At 49.7% G+C, this 18128-nt stretch overlaps 2 protein-coding genes across 6 annotated transcripts in view; both read right to left on the bottom strand.

Moving 5' to 3' along the window:
- The window catches only part of RALGDS (ral guanine nucleotide dissociation stimulator), a 59145-nt gene extending 55467 nt beyond the window's left edge, over positions 1-3678 (bottom strand). Inside the window, exon 1 of the mRNA XM_032708420.1 lies at positions 3543-3678. Within this exon, the coding sequence (XP_032564311.1) occupies positions 3543-3560 (18 nt within the window). The 5' untranslated portion in view covers positions 3561-3678. The remainder of the gene's footprint in view (positions 1-3542) is intronic.
- Positions 3679-8524: 4846 nt separating this feature from the next.
- On the bottom strand, positions 8525-17962 carry GBGT1 (globoside alpha-1,3-N-acetylgalactosaminyltransferase 1 (FORS blood group)). Of its 5 annotated transcripts, none has more exons than XM_032708080.1 (7): positions 17120-17962; positions 14742-14849; positions 13903-13965; positions 13086-13136; positions 12952-12987; positions 10871-11005; positions 8525-10122 (listed from the first exon to the last, which is right to left on the bottom strand). In XM_032708080.1, the coding sequence occupies exons 2-7, from the start codon at positions 14840-14842 to the stop codon at positions 9438-9440; spliced, it is 1071 nt and encodes a 356-aa protein (XP_032563971.1). In that variant the 5' UTR covers positions 14843-14849; positions 17120-17962; the 3' UTR covers positions 8525-9437. The 5 variants fall into 5 exon arrangements, with proteins under 5 accessions (XP_032563971.1, XP_032563972.1, XP_032563973.1 ...); XM_032708081.1 differs by having other exon boundaries at positions 17183-17962; XM_032708082.1 differs by lacking the exon at positions 12952-12987 and having other exon boundaries at positions 17120-17961.
- Between the last annotated feature and the right edge of the window lie 166 nt (positions 17963-18128).

Here is an 18128-nt window from a genome sequence, read left to right as displayed (position 1 = left end):
CCATCTGCTGCACAGCCCTGCTGGGCTCCGGGCAGCCCGTGTCCTGCCCACACAGGGCTTACAGGGGCTGACACAGCTCACACTGCTCACAAGAGTGTTCCCAGCCACCACCGAGCCAAGCAAGGAGGCAGCATCACTGCAATGGGAAGGCAGCCCTACAGCTGTCCCGATGGCCACCTGCAGCTGAATGGCCTCTGGCTTGCACAGAAAGCAAAGGACAGCAGGATGGGGAAGCAGAGCAGAACAGGAGAGTCCCAGAGCTCATCCAGTGACCACAGTGTGTGAAGGAGATGGAGGAGGAAACGAAGCTCACTTGGCAAAAGCAGACAAACAACCCCCCTCCTCCAAAAGCAGGCAAACAACCCCCCTGCTCCAAAAGCAGGCAAACAACCCCCCTGCTCCAAAAGCAGGCAAACAACCCCCCTGCTCCAAAAGCAGGCAAACAACCCCCCTGCTCCAAAAGCAGGCAAACAACCCCCCTGCTCCAAAAGCAGGCAAACAACCCCTCTGCTCCATCAGCAGTCTGCAGGCGAGGCACATCCTTGGGCAAGGGGAGGGGGGAAGAGGGGAACAGCCCCCCCTAACACCATGCCAAGCATCTCCTTTGGAGGGAAGTCCCAGATCCTGGCGCTAGATACCACGCACTTCCCATCTCCCTGTACTTTGTCGCCCTGATATCCCAGGGGAACCCCAGATAGTGGGGACACCTGGGAGAGCAGGGTCAGCCTGAGGGAGTTAATAGCAGCTTCCCTGCTCCTCCAGCCCCAGCAGCTGGGTGTAATTGCCAGTTAACCAGCCCTGTTCCACAAGTGATTGCAGCTTGGGGGCAGGTGAAGCAGTTTCCCTGCATCCATGGCCTGGAAAGCGCGCTGGTTCCTCCGTCAGATGTGTGTTGCTATAGCAATGGGAAAGGTATCAGAAGCAAAATCCATGTTGATGGATAGTGCAGATTACTCTGAAGATTACCACCCAAAATCAGGGCCCCTGCTTCTCAAGATCCAGGCACTGTATAGGGAATGGCACAGTGAAAACACTGCAAGGAGCGGAAAAACACAACCCTGGACATGCCCAGAATAAACACGGTCCTGAAAAGCCCCTCGTTTCTTCACTTAAAGAGAAATCTCAAGGCAAACTGACCCCAAAGATAATAAACTGCACTGAGCTACAGGATGTCAGATCAATCATTACAGTGTCCCAGAGATTTATTCTGGAGCCTGCAGCAGTCGCTGCATCCTCTGATCAGCCCTGTCTGCGGGCACACAGACACAGGCATGAGTGGGAGCTCCAGATGGAGCCGCTGTACCACGCTGAGGAGGGACTTTGCATCCCCCCACCTGCTGCCTCCCAGCCCCTGCTGCCAGCTGGACCCTCACTCACTGTCACTTGTTGCCAACTCACCCTCCTACCCCCCCAGAGCAGCACCAAGAGTTAACTCCGAGCCATTGGAGTCACTTCAGACACAGGGAGCAGATGACAGGGAAAGGCAGAAAGAAATCCAGCTCCAGCTTTGCTTGCACTCAGGCACTCTGTGTCCTGTCCTCAGCCAGCACCAAGACTGCTCATCCACCATCTGCTCCCTTCCCCTGCCCAAACGACCAGAAAGGGAAGAGGGGGATGAGTCTGTGGCTCTGGGAGCTTGGTTCAGGATGGAAGCCACCTTCTGACCCGGCTCACGTGCAGGTTTCCATTTTAAAGGCTGAAATTCGCCCTTGCACGTGAACCTTTGCTTTCACATGTCAGGACACCTGGAACAACACACCTGCAGCACTTGGAGATGAAAAAAGAAAAAAAAAATCTCCTTGTTTGCTCAGCTTATTTACTTTCCAGCACTCAGTTTTCCCAGTTGTTTGTGTGGGTCTTTCCCTTAGCAACCGGGGAGAGAAACATTTACGAGGCATGAAAAATGTAGCTGTAACAGCCTTAAGAACTGGCAGGGTGCGGCTGTGGGTGCAGCTGGAAATTCCTCTTCACTGCTTAAGTCCCAAATGATGGGACCTCGATGAATTGCACCCTGTAAACAACAGAGTGGCTCATCCTCTTCAAGCAGGCAGGATCAGGACTTCTAACCCGTGCCCTCCACTGTAACACCCACCACGCAGGATCCTGGGTTTGGTACAAACACCTCTAAGTGCTCCAGTTTGCCCATATATGAAATGGGGATAAGTATAAAAAGTGACAGGAGGGCTGAAATTGAGACATTAATGCAAAGTACTCCATAGGATGCAACGTGCATTCCCCAACCTGGGAGACTGAGCTCTCTGCACATCTTTTTCTAGACAACTTTACACCTATAATTTTCTGGATCTCCCAGCAAGATCATTCTTCCCAGTCCACAGCCATGGTGACAGAGAACTCTTGCTTTTGACCCTTGGCAGGGTCAGGACCCAAACTCCAGTATTTTGGTTGCCAATCCCCTTTTCCAAAGGGCTGTGCCACCATCCAGCACATACACACGCTGGCACCAGAGCCTGCTTCATGCACTTTACCTCCAACAGAGCTAATTCACCTTTTGTTTATTGGGCTGGATGAAGGTGAATGAGGCCCAGACCAGGGTGCAGGAGGCGGCTCTGGAATTCACATTTTCCAGTCCAAAAATGGATCCCAGCCCACTTCTCCAGCACAGCATCAGCCCTTCCCTTTATTCATCCTTGGTCTCCCAGGAGCCATCACTGCCCACTTATCTTCCTACCACCCCCACAAGGGCAGCAGCACAGACTCGTCCCTTCCCTTCCCAGGGTTGGGATCAGGAGGGGAACATCAGTAAGGTAACAGAAAGGGTAAAGTCAGAGGGGCATCAAAACCAAAAAAAGCCAAGTTCTGACGCCACCCCCAAATTTCATGCCTTTGCTTCTTACTCCCCTGCCCCAAAAGCACCAGTGGGTTTGTGAGCACACAGCTTTAGTTCCACCTCGGCTCAATTTACATCCCTCAGCTTCATAAACACACCAAGCAGAGACAAGGGACCTCCTGATGCCACTTGGCCCGAGCGGTGCCAGGAGAGCTGCGGCCCTGGCTTGGCACAGCACGCAGCAGCTCCAGCCTTGCCAGCAGCATCACAGCGCAGCGGCGGCTACAGCATCGCAGCGGCGGCCAGACCCTGTCCCAAACTGTCTTGCTTTCATCCCCGATCCGTCATCCCCTCCTCTACCGGCCGCACTTACCCATCGCACAAACAGAAAGCAAAAAAAAAAAACCCCAAGAAACCACTGAGAAACAAGACTTCCTCCTCTCTCCGCAAAGCTGCTGCTTTACCTCTGCCAAAGCTCACGCTGCAGACCCAGGGTGCTGGCAGGTACAGTGCCCCCCGACCCCAACAGGCAGCAAGCGACAGGCACCTGCAGCTACAGACCCCCGGGAAGCCACCGGCAGAGCCCACCCGCTCCCTGGCACCGCGCACGCATCAGTCACGCACCGCGGACACGCGTGGGCCGCCCCGAGCCCCCTCTCGCCAGGGCGCTGGAGGGCACCGAGCCCGCGGGCAGCGCACCGGGCGCGGGGGGCTCGGGGAGACAAAGCCGCCGGGGTGGCCCGGCACGACTCACCTGGGTGTCGATCATCATCGTGCCCCGCGCACATCCCCAGCGCCGCGCCGAGGAGCCGCTGGCCCGCGCCGGGTCCCGCGGGGCCGCTCTCACCGCCACGGCGGGCGGGCGCGATGCTCCGCGCCGGCCATGGGGCCCCGCCGCCCCCGGGGAGCCGCCGCCGCCGCCAGCGCGGAGCGAGGAGCGCGGCCGGGAGAGCGGAGAGCGGGGCGGGACCGGGGCGGGCACCGCTACCGGGAGGGCGGGGGCGGCTCCCGGCTCCGCCCGGCCCCGCTGCCCCGGCCCCGGGCCGGTGGGTGGGTGCGCGGCTGCTGCGGGGGTGCTCGCGGGGGAACACGCGGGCACCTCTCCAGGGGTACCCGCACCCGTGGGCGAACACACGGGCACCTGTCCAAGGCCACCCGCACCCGTGGGAGCACGCACGGGCACCTCTCCAGGGGTACCCACACCGTGGGCGAGCACACGGGCACCTCTGCAGGGGCACCCGGAGCCCTGCCCCCCCCTCTGCTTTTTGGGTGCCTATTCCCTTGTGGAGGTGGGAGCTGTGGGCGCCGCGGGGGGAACAGGACCCGTGGGAAGGCCCTGTTCAGACCCCTCCGGGGAGGGGGAGGTCGGCGCGGCGCTGCCGTGCGGGATATAAATAGGAGAAGAGCTCGGGGCTGTGGCTTAACGAGTCCTCCGCGGCCCCGCCGGGCTGTCCCCAGGCGGAGCCCTGAAGGAGGCGAGGCCGGGGCTGGCAGCCAGGGCACAGACACACACCCTGGCTGCTCATCTCCCCTCAACCCGACACCTTAACGGGGCACGGAGGGACCCCGGGGAAGCGCTGCCGGAGCTGCGGGCGCACGGTCGGCGCGCTGGAGCGGGAGCCGGGGAGGCAGCGGGGTTGCCCTGGAAACAGAGCGGCTCCGGTACCCATCGTTTGTCATCATGAGGCCGATGACACGAGCCATGACAGAGTGATGTCAGGAGAAGCAGGAGCTGGGAGAAGGCTGCGTCACTCCACGGCCGAGCGCTCCCGGCCGCTGCAATGCTGGTTTTGGGGACCGACACTCCCCCCCCCCAGGCCCCAGCAGCCAGTTCTGCCCGGGAATGAGTGACAGTGGGAATGAGTGACAAGGCACAGCCCATGGCACCTGACCCTCCTCCGTGGCTCCGGGCCAGCAGAACCAGCAGCTCTGACTGGGGAGTGCTGCCAGGAAAGGAAAAGGTGCTGCCAGGACTCCGGCTCTGGCACTAGATGCTGCTACGGAGCAACATCATTCTAATTATAGTAACGGTGTCAGTGCTCAACAGTGGGGAAAACGCACACTTCAAAAGGTCTAGAACTGTGTAATTTGCTGCTGGCAAAACTCACTAAAAAACACACCGTAATGAAGTACTTTTTAAAGGTAGTTTGTACTCATCTGGCTTGCTTTAAATTAGCTAAAGGTTCAGCGGGGGAGCAGGGGGGATGAAGTGGGCATAAAAGTAGAGATTTCTGGTTAAAACTGCCTCTCTATTCCTAAGGCTTTACACTAGTATTACATGAAACAGCAACATTTGGTGGATCTATGTTTAAGCTAAATATAGCACAAGAAAAGTCAAGTCAGTACAGCAACACTCGTGGAGAAAGGAGGGAGTTGGGTGGGCAGGCAGACATTTAAATGTCACTCCTCAGATGCGTTTTGCTAGTGATGCTTTCCTAAATTATTTGATTGTGTGGAGCAGAACTACAGGATTGGGGGTTTAGTGTGAGTAAAGTACAACCCACTCCTGGAACTCCTTCTCCAGTTCCTGCTGTCCCTGGACGTGCCTGTCACTGTCCTGTCATTGTCACTCCACCTGGAGAGCAGCTGTTGCTCTCTCAGTGTTCCATCCCTGGGGATCCCGCAGGGACTTGCTGGGGCAGCGAGGTGAAGCAGAGCAGGTGGGATTCAAGTGAGAAAATAGTGACCTTTGTGCTAAGAGCTGCCCTTTGAGATCAGAGCAAATCCCCACTGAGAAAGAAACTCATTCTGTGTATCTCACGTTCCCTGGTGAGCAAAGCAGACTAGTCCCTGTGCAAACACAGAACAAAACACAGAGACAGCCCCTTGCTCGAAGAGCCCCAGGCTGAACAGGTGAGACAAAGGGCAGGAGAGTGAACCCAGCAGCTCTGGCAGGGAGCTCCCAGCCTTCCAGCTCTTTTCCAGCACTGTGCTGCTTTAGCTATGTTAAGTCAGCCAGATGCACGTGGCTGTTCCACAAGCTGGTTTTGTGCACGGAATATATAACTGATGTTCTTATCCTTCCTCGTCCATGTCTGTTCAAAGACCATCTTGTTTCCGTGCCCCAGATCTCACCCAGAGAAGGTTTGACTAGGGCAGGTCTTTCATAACTAGTGCAGGGTACCGAAGTGGTTCAAAATGACCTTTCTGGTCAATAATGTCAGGGAACGTCACCTGTGGGAGGGTTATGGGAAATCCAAATAGGAGCAAAAAAGGGTCCCAGTCTGGCTTAGTGGAAATGATCCTTGTCCTGTCAGTGGGGAGAACGAGAGGATCACAGTCTGGCCCCACCTTGACTCATATTCAGTGCTGGAAGTTTCTGTTTCTCACCCCCCAGAGAGGTTTTCCCTCAGGGAGTGGATGCACTGTACAAGACACCAGCTGGGACTAGGAGAGAAACAGCCTGTCAAATGGGTTCTTAAATTAGATGGACAATGAATGATGAGTCTGTTCCAGCTGAGCAGAAAGAGATGGAAGGAACAAGGGGCCCTTGGGAAGGCAACAAGCTACTGCTCTGAGGCTTGGTTAATGCAAACAGGGCTTGAGTGGGAAATACCTTGAGAGCACAATCAGATCCCCAGGCAGGTGATTTATTTACATGTGGTGATTCACTTTTCCTGCAGCTCTCTCTATTTCCAAGCCCAAATTCCTTTGGCACAAGAACAGATAAGACAACATTGTCCCCTGTGGTGAATGGAGGAAGATCTGCCATGCAGGAGTGACAGTCTGGAAGGCATTCCCTGCCCTGTGCCTCAGTTCCCCCACTGGGTGTTGGTGGGGAAAGGAGATCAGAAAGCAGATCCTTGTGAAGCTCCCACAGTGCTCACAGGCCCCAGACTGCACAATCCAAGTGGGAGAAGGAAAGCATTGCTGCTGACGTTGGGGGAAGGGGATTAATCAGCAGGAGATGACAACACAAGTCCAGGCTTTCATTAATTAGAGGAGGGCAGGAGCTGATTCAGGGAGCAGCCCCCACACAGCACTGGGGAGGGTGTTTCTTCAGACATGTTCTGCTGCTCCCTGGAGACACAGGGAGTTTCTAGGTACTGCTTCAAACCACAGCCCTGTCGAGCAGAAGTGTGTCACATAACACAAGATATTCCCCAGGGGAGAAGCTGCGGGGCTGCCAGGAAAATAAACATGTTTGGCACAGCACAAATCAGGCCAATATGGTGTCAATCAGAGGGTCGAGGATTCAGCCAAAAGGCAGCTCGGATGCAGAGCTGGGACCAAGCCTTTCACGCAAGTTTTTCCAAACAGGTACCCTAGAAATATAGACCACCTTCTATCACCCAGTCTGTGCTGGAGAACTTCCCCTCACAGTGGATTTATGAGTATCTGCACAGGAGTTCAATAATTTAGTGTGGCAGAGTGAAGCCCTATGGCTGCAAAACCAGCATAATTTCAAGCAGAATAAAGGCATAAGGGGAATTGGCCACTGGCACAGCTGATCTATGGATTTGTGGCTGCTATATAACTTCATGTTTTTCTTGGATCTGAATGCATTTCTAAGAGATCTAGCCCAGCCCAGCCACGTCCTGGTACTGACACCAGGAGATAAAATTATCTGCCTTGTCCTGTGCAGAGCAGACTAGACAGTTCCTTCTGGCTTGTAAAGAATCCATATGCATATATGTAACAACTGGCACAATGAGAACCCAGTTTCAGCATGGCCTTCAGGCACTAACTGTTCTAGAAATATGAAACAGTATTAATCCTGGGTTTGCTGGGAATATATCTTTTTGGAAATATTTGGATATGGACCTTTCTTCACCCTTTTGGCTTAGATGAGGTGCCTGGTTACCAAAGAGACATCTTTCTCAGGGGATTCAGATCTGATTTAGTTATGTAAAGGGGTGTCTTCCTCCTGCACCACATCACTGAGAACAGTCTGGAGAAAATATAATAGAAAAGACCCTCTGCTGAATAAAGCACAAATTAACAGACCCAGCTGCCATGGGGGCTTTTGGGCTGGAGGTATTCTGTGCACCTTATCTATATTATGGCTACCGTGAAAGCTTTTCTAATTAGTCTTCTGGAAGATGAAATGCCTACAATGACAGTGGCAAGTGCCATTTCCAGCCTGCTCACACAGGACTGAAATGGCTCGTTAAGTCATCTGCAATCAGTGGTGGGGCCCTAAAGCTTTGAATACTTGATTCGCTGCCATACAGCAATTTTCTCATGTGAGGAGAAGCAGGAACAGTCAGGCACCTCTTCCCCGTTTTTCCTCTCTCTGCCAAATGAGCCTTTTTTCCTTTTCTTTCTTTTTTTTTTCTTTTTTTTTTTTTTTCCCCTAGACCGTTCCCTTAGAAACAGGCAGCTTCACCCTTTCACCCCTGCTCCTCCTCTCCCTGCCACTCTCCGCAGCTCCCCGCGGCCCCTCTCCCTGCTCTCGCTAAACGAGCAGGGCTCTGACGCGCAGCCCTTTGGTAGCAGCGCCCGGGGCCGTAAGGGAGATGATGTTTGTGGCAGCCCTGCTGTGACAGGGGAGGTGGCACACGCACCCCCCCGTGCTGTGACCTCAGCTGACAGCCACAGTGGCTGGCGAGCCGCGGCTGCTCCCCCCGTGTTCACCCGGCTGAGCTGTCAGGCTTTGAAGGCTGCACAACGCCTGGTTCAGCTCCTCCTCGCCACATCCAAAGAGGGAAAACGTTAACCCCAGCCCGCTTCCAGCTCCAGGCTGAACTCCCAGCTTCACCAGAGCATTGCATCGTGAAATGAAGTCACCCTGTGTTTGCTGGAAAGGCATCAGCTCCTGCTGTCAGCTCCGGCAGCTTCTCGCCAATTTATTTCACAGAGCTTAGAGGAGTTGGAAAGGGCTGAAGCAAAGGATGGGAACAGGAACGTCTCTCAGAACCAGATTTTCTGTGTTGGAAAAGATTACATGATCCACAGAGACATGTGACCCAGGGAAAAGGTTCAGAGCACATCTGTGATTGAAATAAACCCAAAGAAGTTCAGTCTGGGTCTGAGCTGTGCCAGTTCTGTCTAAACTTGGGTCTCCAAAGCACAGATTGGAATTTGGAAGATAACTGCTATGTGAGTTCACACTATTTGTCCTGTCAGACCAGGCTCTTACTGGCAGTGGCTGGCACCAGTTCTCTGCTGAGAAGGTCCAAGAAATCCTGCTACACATAAGTCAGGGATAACATGCTCTGAGTGCAAGTTTCCTCCTGATTCTGACAAAAGGCATTAGTTTAAATCACAATGCATGAACATTTATTGCCCTGCAAAGTTCTTTTTCTTTTTAAATGAAAAAGTCTCTACCAAAACTCTAGATTTTCTCCACAGGCATGTCAAATACCATTTTGATCTTGTTAAGTTTCTGCTGGGCCTCAGGAAAACACTCAGGCAAATGCATCTGCAGCCTTGCTTTGGAAAACTGGCCTTTTGGATGCCTTTTTGGGTGCTGCAGCCTCAAGCAGGATGCTTGTAATTACAAAGATTAGGAACCTAGAAACCTTTTCAGTCTCATCTACACTTTGGCTGCTGCTTCTGAAATGCATTAAGACTCCTGTTCTCTCCAGAGAAACTGTCCACACATTCCTTTCTCAGTTTCTCCAGATTGGGAACAAAAACTCATGGTGGGGCATGTTCTGTGTGAGTTCATTTCCATGGGTTTGACACTTCTGTAGGGATCAGATGGTCAATCTCTTATCTCTCTGTAGTTCTTATCCACCGTGGAAAAACGTATGAGGCGAATTTCAGGGGGCTGTGGCTTCCTGTCATCCCATATATACTCCGGAGAAAGCACCTTGGAGGGTTTGTGGGAGAGGAAGTGCCTGTTGAGGTGACTTTCTTCCTGCCAGACTGCCATGATCCCGTTGGCTTTGTCCGTCAGGATGGTCATGTGGCAAGTCTTGGTGAACTCAAAGACCTTCTTGACCAGCCCTCCAAACACGGCTCCTCCGTAGTAGAAGTCCCCCTGCCCAGCAGGGATGTAGGCTGCTGAGGAGCTCCTCCTCTCGTAGGGGAACTGGTTCCGAGGGACACTGAAGTACCCAGGGTGTATGGCTGCCACCGTGTCCCCCAGGGTCTCGGGCCCCCAGGGGTTGTGGAACACCATGTCGATGTCCAGGCAGAAGAGATACTCCACCTCCCTGTGGCTCACCTCTGCTATGTGCTTGTTTATGGCCTCCATCCTGCGCATGGAGATCTCCTGCCAGCTGGAGTATTTCTTGATGGGGACAAGGACAAACCTCCGTCCAGGCTGCAGCTGGACACTGGGCATTGTCTCGGGGCTGTCAGTGAAGATGTAGTAGTTCACCCGGTAGCCTCTCATGAAGTGCTCCTCTGCCGACTGCACGAAGCGCCTCACGAACCTCGTGTACCTGTGCAGGCACCACACGTGAAGAGCACAGCAGGGACAAGGAGGGACTTTGTTTGGAGAGGGACTTTTTACAAGGGCATGCAGTGATAGAACAAGGGGGAATGGCTTCAAACTGACAGAGGGCAGGTTTACATTAGGTATCAGGGAGAAATTCTTCCCTGTGAGGGTGGTGAGGCCCTGGCACAGGTTGCCCAGAGAAGCTGTGGCTGCCCCATCCCTGCAAGTGTCCAAGGCCAGGTTGGACGAGGCTTGGAGCAACCTGGGATAGTGGAAGGTGTCCCTGCCCATGGCAGGGGGTGGAACAAGATGGACTTTAATGTCCCTTCCAACCCAAACCAGTCTGTGATTCCAAGGGGATTATGAAGGGTACTTTAGTGAATGGAAGAAGACAAGGGGTGAAGAGTGTTGGCTGACTGTCACTGCAGGGATCCACATACTACACATGCAGTAGGTAAAGTATAGTGGACAACAAGGAATAAGTGAATTATCCCCACTCTGACCAAGCAACCCCCAATCTGCAGCTCTAACTCCCAAGACACCTGCTAGTTCTTAAAAAATACCGACTTTCGGGTACTTTAAGTGCTGTCATCTTGTGGGCTTGTGTGATTATGGACACACTACACGGGCATAGAGGTCTACAACAGATTGGGACAGATTTCAGCTTTGCTGAGGACAAGAAAAGCCAAATTGATCTTTCCCCAGTGAAGTGCATCACCCCAAGCACTGTGCCCACTGAGTGCTTCCCTTACTTCCCAACGGCAAAGGCTGTCACCCCTATGCTGAGGTTCAGTGGCCTGTAGGCACTGTCCAGGATCTCAGGATTGAAGGTTCCTTCCCAGACGATGGGGGCCAGCCATGGGGTGACTGTCAGCACATCCTGGCGCCTGAAGGAAAAGAAAGGGAATGTCAGTGAGATGGAACTGTTCTGTTTGGTTTTGAGGCTGGTAAATGGGAATGAAACACTGAAAAGGCAGCTAGAAGAGTGTTTGTATCAGCATTGACTCGTTATGGAGGGTATTACCTTCAGATTTTTTTTCCCCTGCACTCCCATTTGAGGTTACTGAGCATGGACATTTCAGTTCCTGGGATGAAATTAAGCACTTTAAGAGATTGGTAAAAACCCGAGGATCTACTGAAATCTCATTTAAGCTCCCAGGACTTTTCTGCTGAGGAGAGTTTAATGACCACTGAACTCACAGAATGAGAAGCTGTGCACGTTGGCTATCAGTCTGATGCAGATTGCTACATGCAGATTAAAACACAAGTAATAATATGAAATAATATGAAAATTACTATAAAAATATACCCCATTGCTGTGTGATTAAAACACAGCTTGCAGCATGACAGTTTATTCTTCCAGTATTTATATATAGCTTCAGCACATTCATATATAATTTAGAATTCTGCATGTGAGCCAGCATTCAAATGTGTAACAGAGTTAGAAAGAATCCCTAATCTCCTGTGAGGGTCGTGGAAATACTGAATATACATGCAGCAGAGTCTGATTATGCCCTATTACAGCTATGCAAGGCTGTTTCAACTCGCTGCTTTGCTTTCAGTGTTTTGTTCTTGCCTTTTTGATTTTAAAACAAGATGTCATTATGTCGTGCAATTTACCCCAGCCTGCTCCCATTCGCCCCAGACCATGAGCTGTAGCCCTCTGCTGATGAAATTTGTCACACAAGGCACGTGGCCACACGTGGAGGCTGCCAGTCTCCCATCTGACACACTCCCAAAGCAACAACAGCACCAGAACCAAACCAAGGGAGCTGTGGGGAGCAGCTTGCTGGCTCAGGCAGCAGATCTAATTAGATCTCCCAACCCAGATCTCATTCTTTCAGTCTGAGAGGGTACTAGAATAACAATTTGACTCCTTCCTGTAGCAATGACTGTGATTAAAAGATTAAATTATACAGGAAGAAGAATTTGAGTTGGAGAAAATGTAATAATTGACCTGTTTTCCTTATGGGTTGATTATCTTTTTTTGGATGGGGGGGGGGGAAGAGAGAGAAGGACAACTGCATGTTCACTTCTCTAAGCAGAGCTTTTTGAATTTTAAGGGCTGCCCTGGGTTTCCCAGTGACTCATGGCCATGGTATCCCTCCTCTCAGTGCTGGTGAATAGCCTCCAAAAGGCACAGAGCACTAAAAGCTACAAGATTCTCTCCTCATATACCAGCTGATTTATCACATAAATTTATTCCAATATGGAAGGGATAAATATTCAGGCCAATCATATCCTGTTGAAACATCAACAGGGTGTGTTTGTTAACATACAAAAGAATGTGGCTGCTGAAGGTGAACTGCTCAAGATAAGAGTGAGCCCAAAGGAGGCTGTAACAACCTGTGCTGCAGAGAGAGTTTGTCTAAGTCACTTCTTAGAGCTGCTGCCCCAAACCTTCTCTGTCTGCTTAAACTCACTGATTTGACTGCATCTCATAGAAACTTGTTTAAGCTGAAACCACTGGTGAAGGTCAAACAAAGCACCTGCTTGATTTTGCCCTGAAATGGGTTCAAAGCTCTCCCACAGCTGGTTACACAGTTCCAGAAGGTTCTTCTGTCTTACAGCTATTACAGATCTCCCACCTCAAAAAAGAGTTCCTGGCAGCAACCACACAGACTGTGTGTGTGTGCTAAGGTATTAATTGGGAATTAACAGGAAGTGTGTTAACAAGTGACTGAACTCAACGTTACAGCAGCACACACCCATATGGTTTGGATTCTCATGGAACAAGGTCCTTTTCAGCTTGTCCCAGGACTTTGGAACTGTGAGTGCTGCCCAGTGCCCAAACCAAAGTCAGAAGAAATAAAGTTCAAACAAAGAAACTTACTTTGGCGCCAGCACTCTTGGCTGCTGATAAAATAATCTGTAAAAAGGAAGAAATATCCACTGAATAATACATGAATATGCCTGGAAGAGAGGAACAGCAGTTTAAAGGTCGGGAGATAAAAAGCCAGTACTTACTGGGGGAAAAGCTGGATTAGCTTCTCTTCTGTATATTGGAGTTTTATGGAGCTGCATGATGGGGTGGAAAAAGAAAGGGCTTGTTATGCTTTCCTAAAATATAAACCAGCTTCAGGACCTGCTGCTGCACTGACAGCTGTCCAAGTGCAGCTCCAGCTGCTGTGCACACTGCAGGGTTAGGCATCACCTGTACACACCTTCCAGGGCTGCCAGACAAGTGACAGTTTTGGAACAGAACACAAAACACAACAGGGGCAGAGAGATACTGGCAGCAATCCGAGCCTGTGGGTAAATCAGGGTTTAGGGCTCAAAATCCAGGGAAGCACAGGCATGTTGGGGACTGTCAGTGCTGGTCATGAGTGTGCTCCACTTCCCAAATAGCTGCTCCTGGTCACCTGGAGGGCTGAACTACCTGCCAACAGCATCCAGAGAAATAAGCATCTGACTGGACACAATGGTTTATTATGGCTTGAAATAACCAGGAATGCCTCTGTAAAACATCATCTTTTCTATTTGCACGGTTTTGTTTTTACAAGAACAGTAGGTCTTGGTAAGGGACATTAACCTGTTAGTCCTGGTCTCTGTGACCCACCACAAGCAAAGCCTCACTCAGGCTGATGCAAATCCAGAGCTGTCCTGTGGGGCAGCCAGGTCCAAACAGCACAGGATGCAGTGTTACCTTTCTGTTCTAAGAGAGTGACTCATTATAGATTCATAAAATAAGGAACAAGTGACTTGTTAATCACTGCGTGTGCTGTCAGCGAGGAACAGCTCCTGTGATCTGTGTTACTCAGTGCACACAAACCAGGGTACTTACAAGATTTCAGGGCAAGGAAGGTAGTAGGGAAGGTAGTGCACTTTTCCACTCCCAGCTGTAATCCTGGGAGAGCAGAGAAACATTTTAAGAGGTAATGTTGAAGGAAATCTTCCTAGGATTTTCCAAGATGATCCGGGGCTCTGGCACAGATTTTGAAAGGTAGCTTTAGCCAGCTCCATATCTACTTTAATTAATAGTGTAGGATCTGGTGTGTTTAAATTTTAACATAATATGCTGCTGCTAAGGCATAAATGCAACTACACACAAGGTGAAAATGCAGCAAATTGCAACATCAGAAATATGGGATCGTGAGTAATAATTTAATAATCAATAATTTAATAATTCATAGAATTATTAAATGCCTGATCTCAGATTCCCTTCAAACAATTTTGTTTGAGTTTGCTCAAGAGAATCCATAAGTCACAGTCATCAGAATACTCAAAGTTACAAAACCCCAGTGTTTGAAAGCTGCAATGCTTGACAGCTACAAAGCTGTCCCTGGTGACACTGGAATGGGTTTGGATTGTTTGAAGAGACAGATAATCACCTCTGTTAAGGCCTGAACTGAAATGTAACTGGAATATTCTGTACCTAAGCATTTGTTTGTGTGTCAGTACCATCCTGATTGAGACACAATTGCTCTTTTTGCTCTCTCCCTTGGAGCCTTCTCTCCCTAGTAGTGCTCCTTCATCTATTACACAAGTTGTTGTTCTTTTTTACAGTTCTAACAGGGACTTCCCACAAAATGCACAGCCTGTGTTTTTCTGCTCCTGTGTGTTTTACCACAGCATATAGACAGGGGGGTTTAAATACGCCCAAGCTGGCCAGCAAATGCTTACCAGATAACTGCAGTAACAACCACCAGACAGACAAGAGATCCCACCACTTTCCTGGAAATCAGGAAAGAGTAGAAGGAAGGGCAACTTCTGGCTTCCACCATTTTCAATCTGCAAAGATAGAAAAGCAAGGGGGGTTGGCTGTAAGTATCTGAGAGGAATCAATTATGTTCTCAGAGGAGGATGAAGCTTTTCAAGCAGTTTCTGTTTCAGTCTTTCTGAAATCAGGAGCACAGAAGGAGCCAGACTGTAAGAACCAGGACATTTAGTCACTGAGGCAGCACCTGTGAACTGCCTGAGAAACCTCTCTGTGCCAGTGAGCCCTAACCCCAGGTGTAGTGCATGAGGGGCCTTTCTGATTTGATTACAATTTCTGTAGAGTCCATTTTTTCAGCTGAAGCACCCACCCTTTGCAATGTAATCAACTCACCCACTCCAGTCCCATCAGAGAGCTAACACAGTTATCACCTGAGCTGATAAACCCCACCTTTCACAGAAAATAGCTACCAGAGACACTCCCTGCAAAGGAGTAAGAAAGGTAAATTGAGGTGTGACACCAGCAAATAAACATTACACAATCCTAACGTATGGTAGGGTAATATTTCTCTGCAAGTCAAAGGAATTATTTCCTTTCTAACAGCCATAAAAATTAACTTCCCCAAGCTCAGCTGTCTTACCTTAAAAGCTAAAATCAATCCCTTCTCTGTTCACAGGGAAGCAAAGGTGCCCACAGTGTGAACCATGTGTGACAAACACACAAAGCCTTTGCAGGGGGCCTCCAAAGGGGCTTGTTACAAGCACATTAATTGTCATTACATTCATTATTGCCTTCAGAGGGGACAGAAATAGGGAGCTGAGGATAAGGCTTGGCACCCATCCACAGCATCCTGTGGAGCTTTCCAGGCTGGCTGCAAGGACCAAAAGCAGGCTCCAGTTAGAGGAAAACACTTTCCTCTGTGATTGGAACCTGGGGGGGGGGTTTGAAAAAAAAAAAAAGAAAAAAGAAAAAAGCTGTTTGTCAAGCTTCTATTTATAGAGTCAGTAGCATTTATGTCAGTGGGAGTAAGTGGTACATGGTGCTTCTTGGAGGATGCTGAAGTAACCACAGAGATCATTACTGTCCTGGCTCTTGGTAAGGCATAAACCTGTGCCAATGGATCTGAAAAGGCAGGGGTGATTTTCCTGCTATAATTTCTCTGCTTGTAAAAAGAAAAATGGCAAAAGTTCTTTAATTTGCTTTACTATGCTGAACAGAAATCCTCTCTGGTGCTTCTTCCTCACTCTCCTGTCAGGTAATCTAATTAGCTTTTGCCAAGAAGCATCACAAAATCCTATTAAAAAAATATTAATTAATTAATTAATTAAATATCCTAAGGCCTTCCACCAGTTAAAGCCTTCATGGATTCCTGCTGAGCAGTTTTGGATTCTTGCCTGAAAATGCTGCAGATCCACAGAAGTAGAAGGATGTGCAAACAGCCTTCCCCTTCTAGCTGTTATTCCATGGTTTCACCAGCTTCAAACAGTTGTTTTTCAAGCATTCTTTGAGAGCTGGTCAGACACAGGGCAGGTGCTGGTGCTGTCCTGCCCTTCTCAGCAGCAGGCTTCCAAATTCCAACCAGGATCTCACTCACTGCAGTTTAGACTGTGCCTGTTTATGGCAGTGATCACACACCTGCAGACTCCCCTTTCCACACCTGAAGGCTCTGATGTTTCCTTCCCTCTTCTGCTCTGTGAGCTCCTTCAATCTTTCTTTGTGGTCTCCTAACTGTAAGATCCAGGGTCTGTCAGTTCTGACTGGACTCTCTCTAATCAGCCCTTTCTCCTGAAATTTGGTGCCAAACCAGCCCAAATTCTCTTGCTGAGCCCTCACCAGTATTAAGTAGAGCTGGATTGCCCCACAAAACTGAAATGCTGTCACAGTTCATACACTCCTATATGAGGACAAGTAACCCATGTATTTTGAGTTGTTGCATCATTAGGAGCAGAGCTGATGTCTTCTCCTTTTGCTTCAGTTTCCGTGTTACAAACCTGCAAAAATGCTGGAGCCACATGAGACTGGAACATCTTCCTGCATTTAAAACCATCTCACTGACCTTTACCTCAACTGATTTACAGCCCCAGAGTTCACCATGAATGCAAACAAAAATGAAATGGATGTGGTTGCAGCTAATAACAGAATCTCCAATTAAATACAAAACACAGCTAAAGCATTTTTAATAGTTACTCAGGTTCCTCAAATTTGTTCAGAGAGCTCTTTTAAAATGGATATGGTTGAAAGTAGCTCTGTTACTCCCAAATGAACTTACTTGACCTCCCGGAACAAAGCACTACTTTATCTTCAAGCCCTGCCTTGGAAAGCATTCTGGACTGCAGATAAATACCTCACTTGTAGACCACTCCGTGCCAAATGTTCTTTGCAGATCGACTATTTCAGATTTCCAAACCTGTATTTCAGATTCCTAGAGCTGAAGTGGCGAGCCGTGAGTGCAGTGTCGTCCAGAACGTGGAGAAAGGGAAGATATCCACGGGAAGGGCTCCATCTTTGCCGAGGAAGGGGTTTCCTTGCTGGACTTTGGTATTAAACGAGCTGCCTTTGGCTCCCGTGACATGGGCGTGTTCAATCACACCTGAGGCTTGAACACAGACCTCAGCACAAATCCACTGCTTGGGTTTCTCACTTTTCAGAGTCTCATATTACAGGTGCACCACCAGGAGTTAACTGTCCTCTGGCAGGGATCCAGCTGGGAAGCACTGCCCCCAGCCTGCGTTTCGCTCCCAGCACATTCATCAGAGCTTTATTGATAAGGCAAAAAATAGCTTATTTCCATGCTACTAAGAGAAAATCCTATTGGGCTCAATCTGTAACATCACTGACCTTAGAAAAAACTTCAGGTTGCACCAGCCAGGATCAGGAGGACGCCTGCAAGATTTGACTCCTCTCAGAGCAGTGGCTTTATCTTCTGGACTGTCCCCACCAATCTCCCCCACGCTGAATTGCAGCAGCTGAGCTGTACTTTCTCCCTTGACCTGGGCAAACAGCTGCTCAAGTTTACACCTGTATTTCTGCATAAAGTTGATAGTGATGAAATAGTTTTACTTTACCTAAATCCAGCTGCTGCTCCCTTGTGTCAGAAGATTGTGCAGAGGCTACTTATTTTCTGCCTTTGACAACAGAACTATATGAACAATTCTCTGTGTTCCTTTTAAAGGCTTCTGAAATCAAACTATCAGCAGTATTTAAATTTTGCTAAAGATGCAAGATCTTCCTCTCCCTTTCATTAGCTCCCAAAAGGAAAGAAATGCCTTCTCTTGAGAACAAAGCCTGCATCTCAAACTGAGATTGCACTCGGGCTCTTGCTGGAATTTCTTAGAGGTCCCAAGTATGAAATG

The sequence above is a fragment of the Chiroxiphia lanceolata genome, chromosome 21 (assembly GCF_009829145.1).
Source record: "Chiroxiphia lanceolata isolate bChiLan1 chromosome 21, bChiLan1.pri, whole genome shotgun sequence".
NCBI classification, from domain to species: domain Eukaryota; kingdom Metazoa; phylum Chordata; class Aves; order Passeriformes; family Pipridae; genus Chiroxiphia; species Chiroxiphia lanceolata.
The sequence above is the reverse complement of the archived record's forward strand: the minus strand, read 5'-3'. Positions and strand labels throughout refer to the sequence as shown.

What these genes read in the sequence shown, in the direction of transcription:
- GBGT1 (XM_032708080.1), bottom strand. Translation starts at nt 14,842, where the DNA reads ATGGTGGAAGCCAGAAGTTGCCCTTCCTTCTACTCTTTCCTGATTTCC. An exon ending in CTTCCTTGCCCTGAAATCTT is followed by an intron (nt 13,137 to 13,902) that starts GTAAGTACCCTG and finishes CCCATCATGCAG; the next exon opens with CTCCATAAAACTCCAATATA. An exon ending in CTAATCCAGCTTTTCCCCCA is followed by an intron (nt 12,988 to 13,085) that starts GTAAGTACTGGC and finishes TCCTTTTTACAG; the next exon opens with ATTATTTTATCAGCAGCCAA.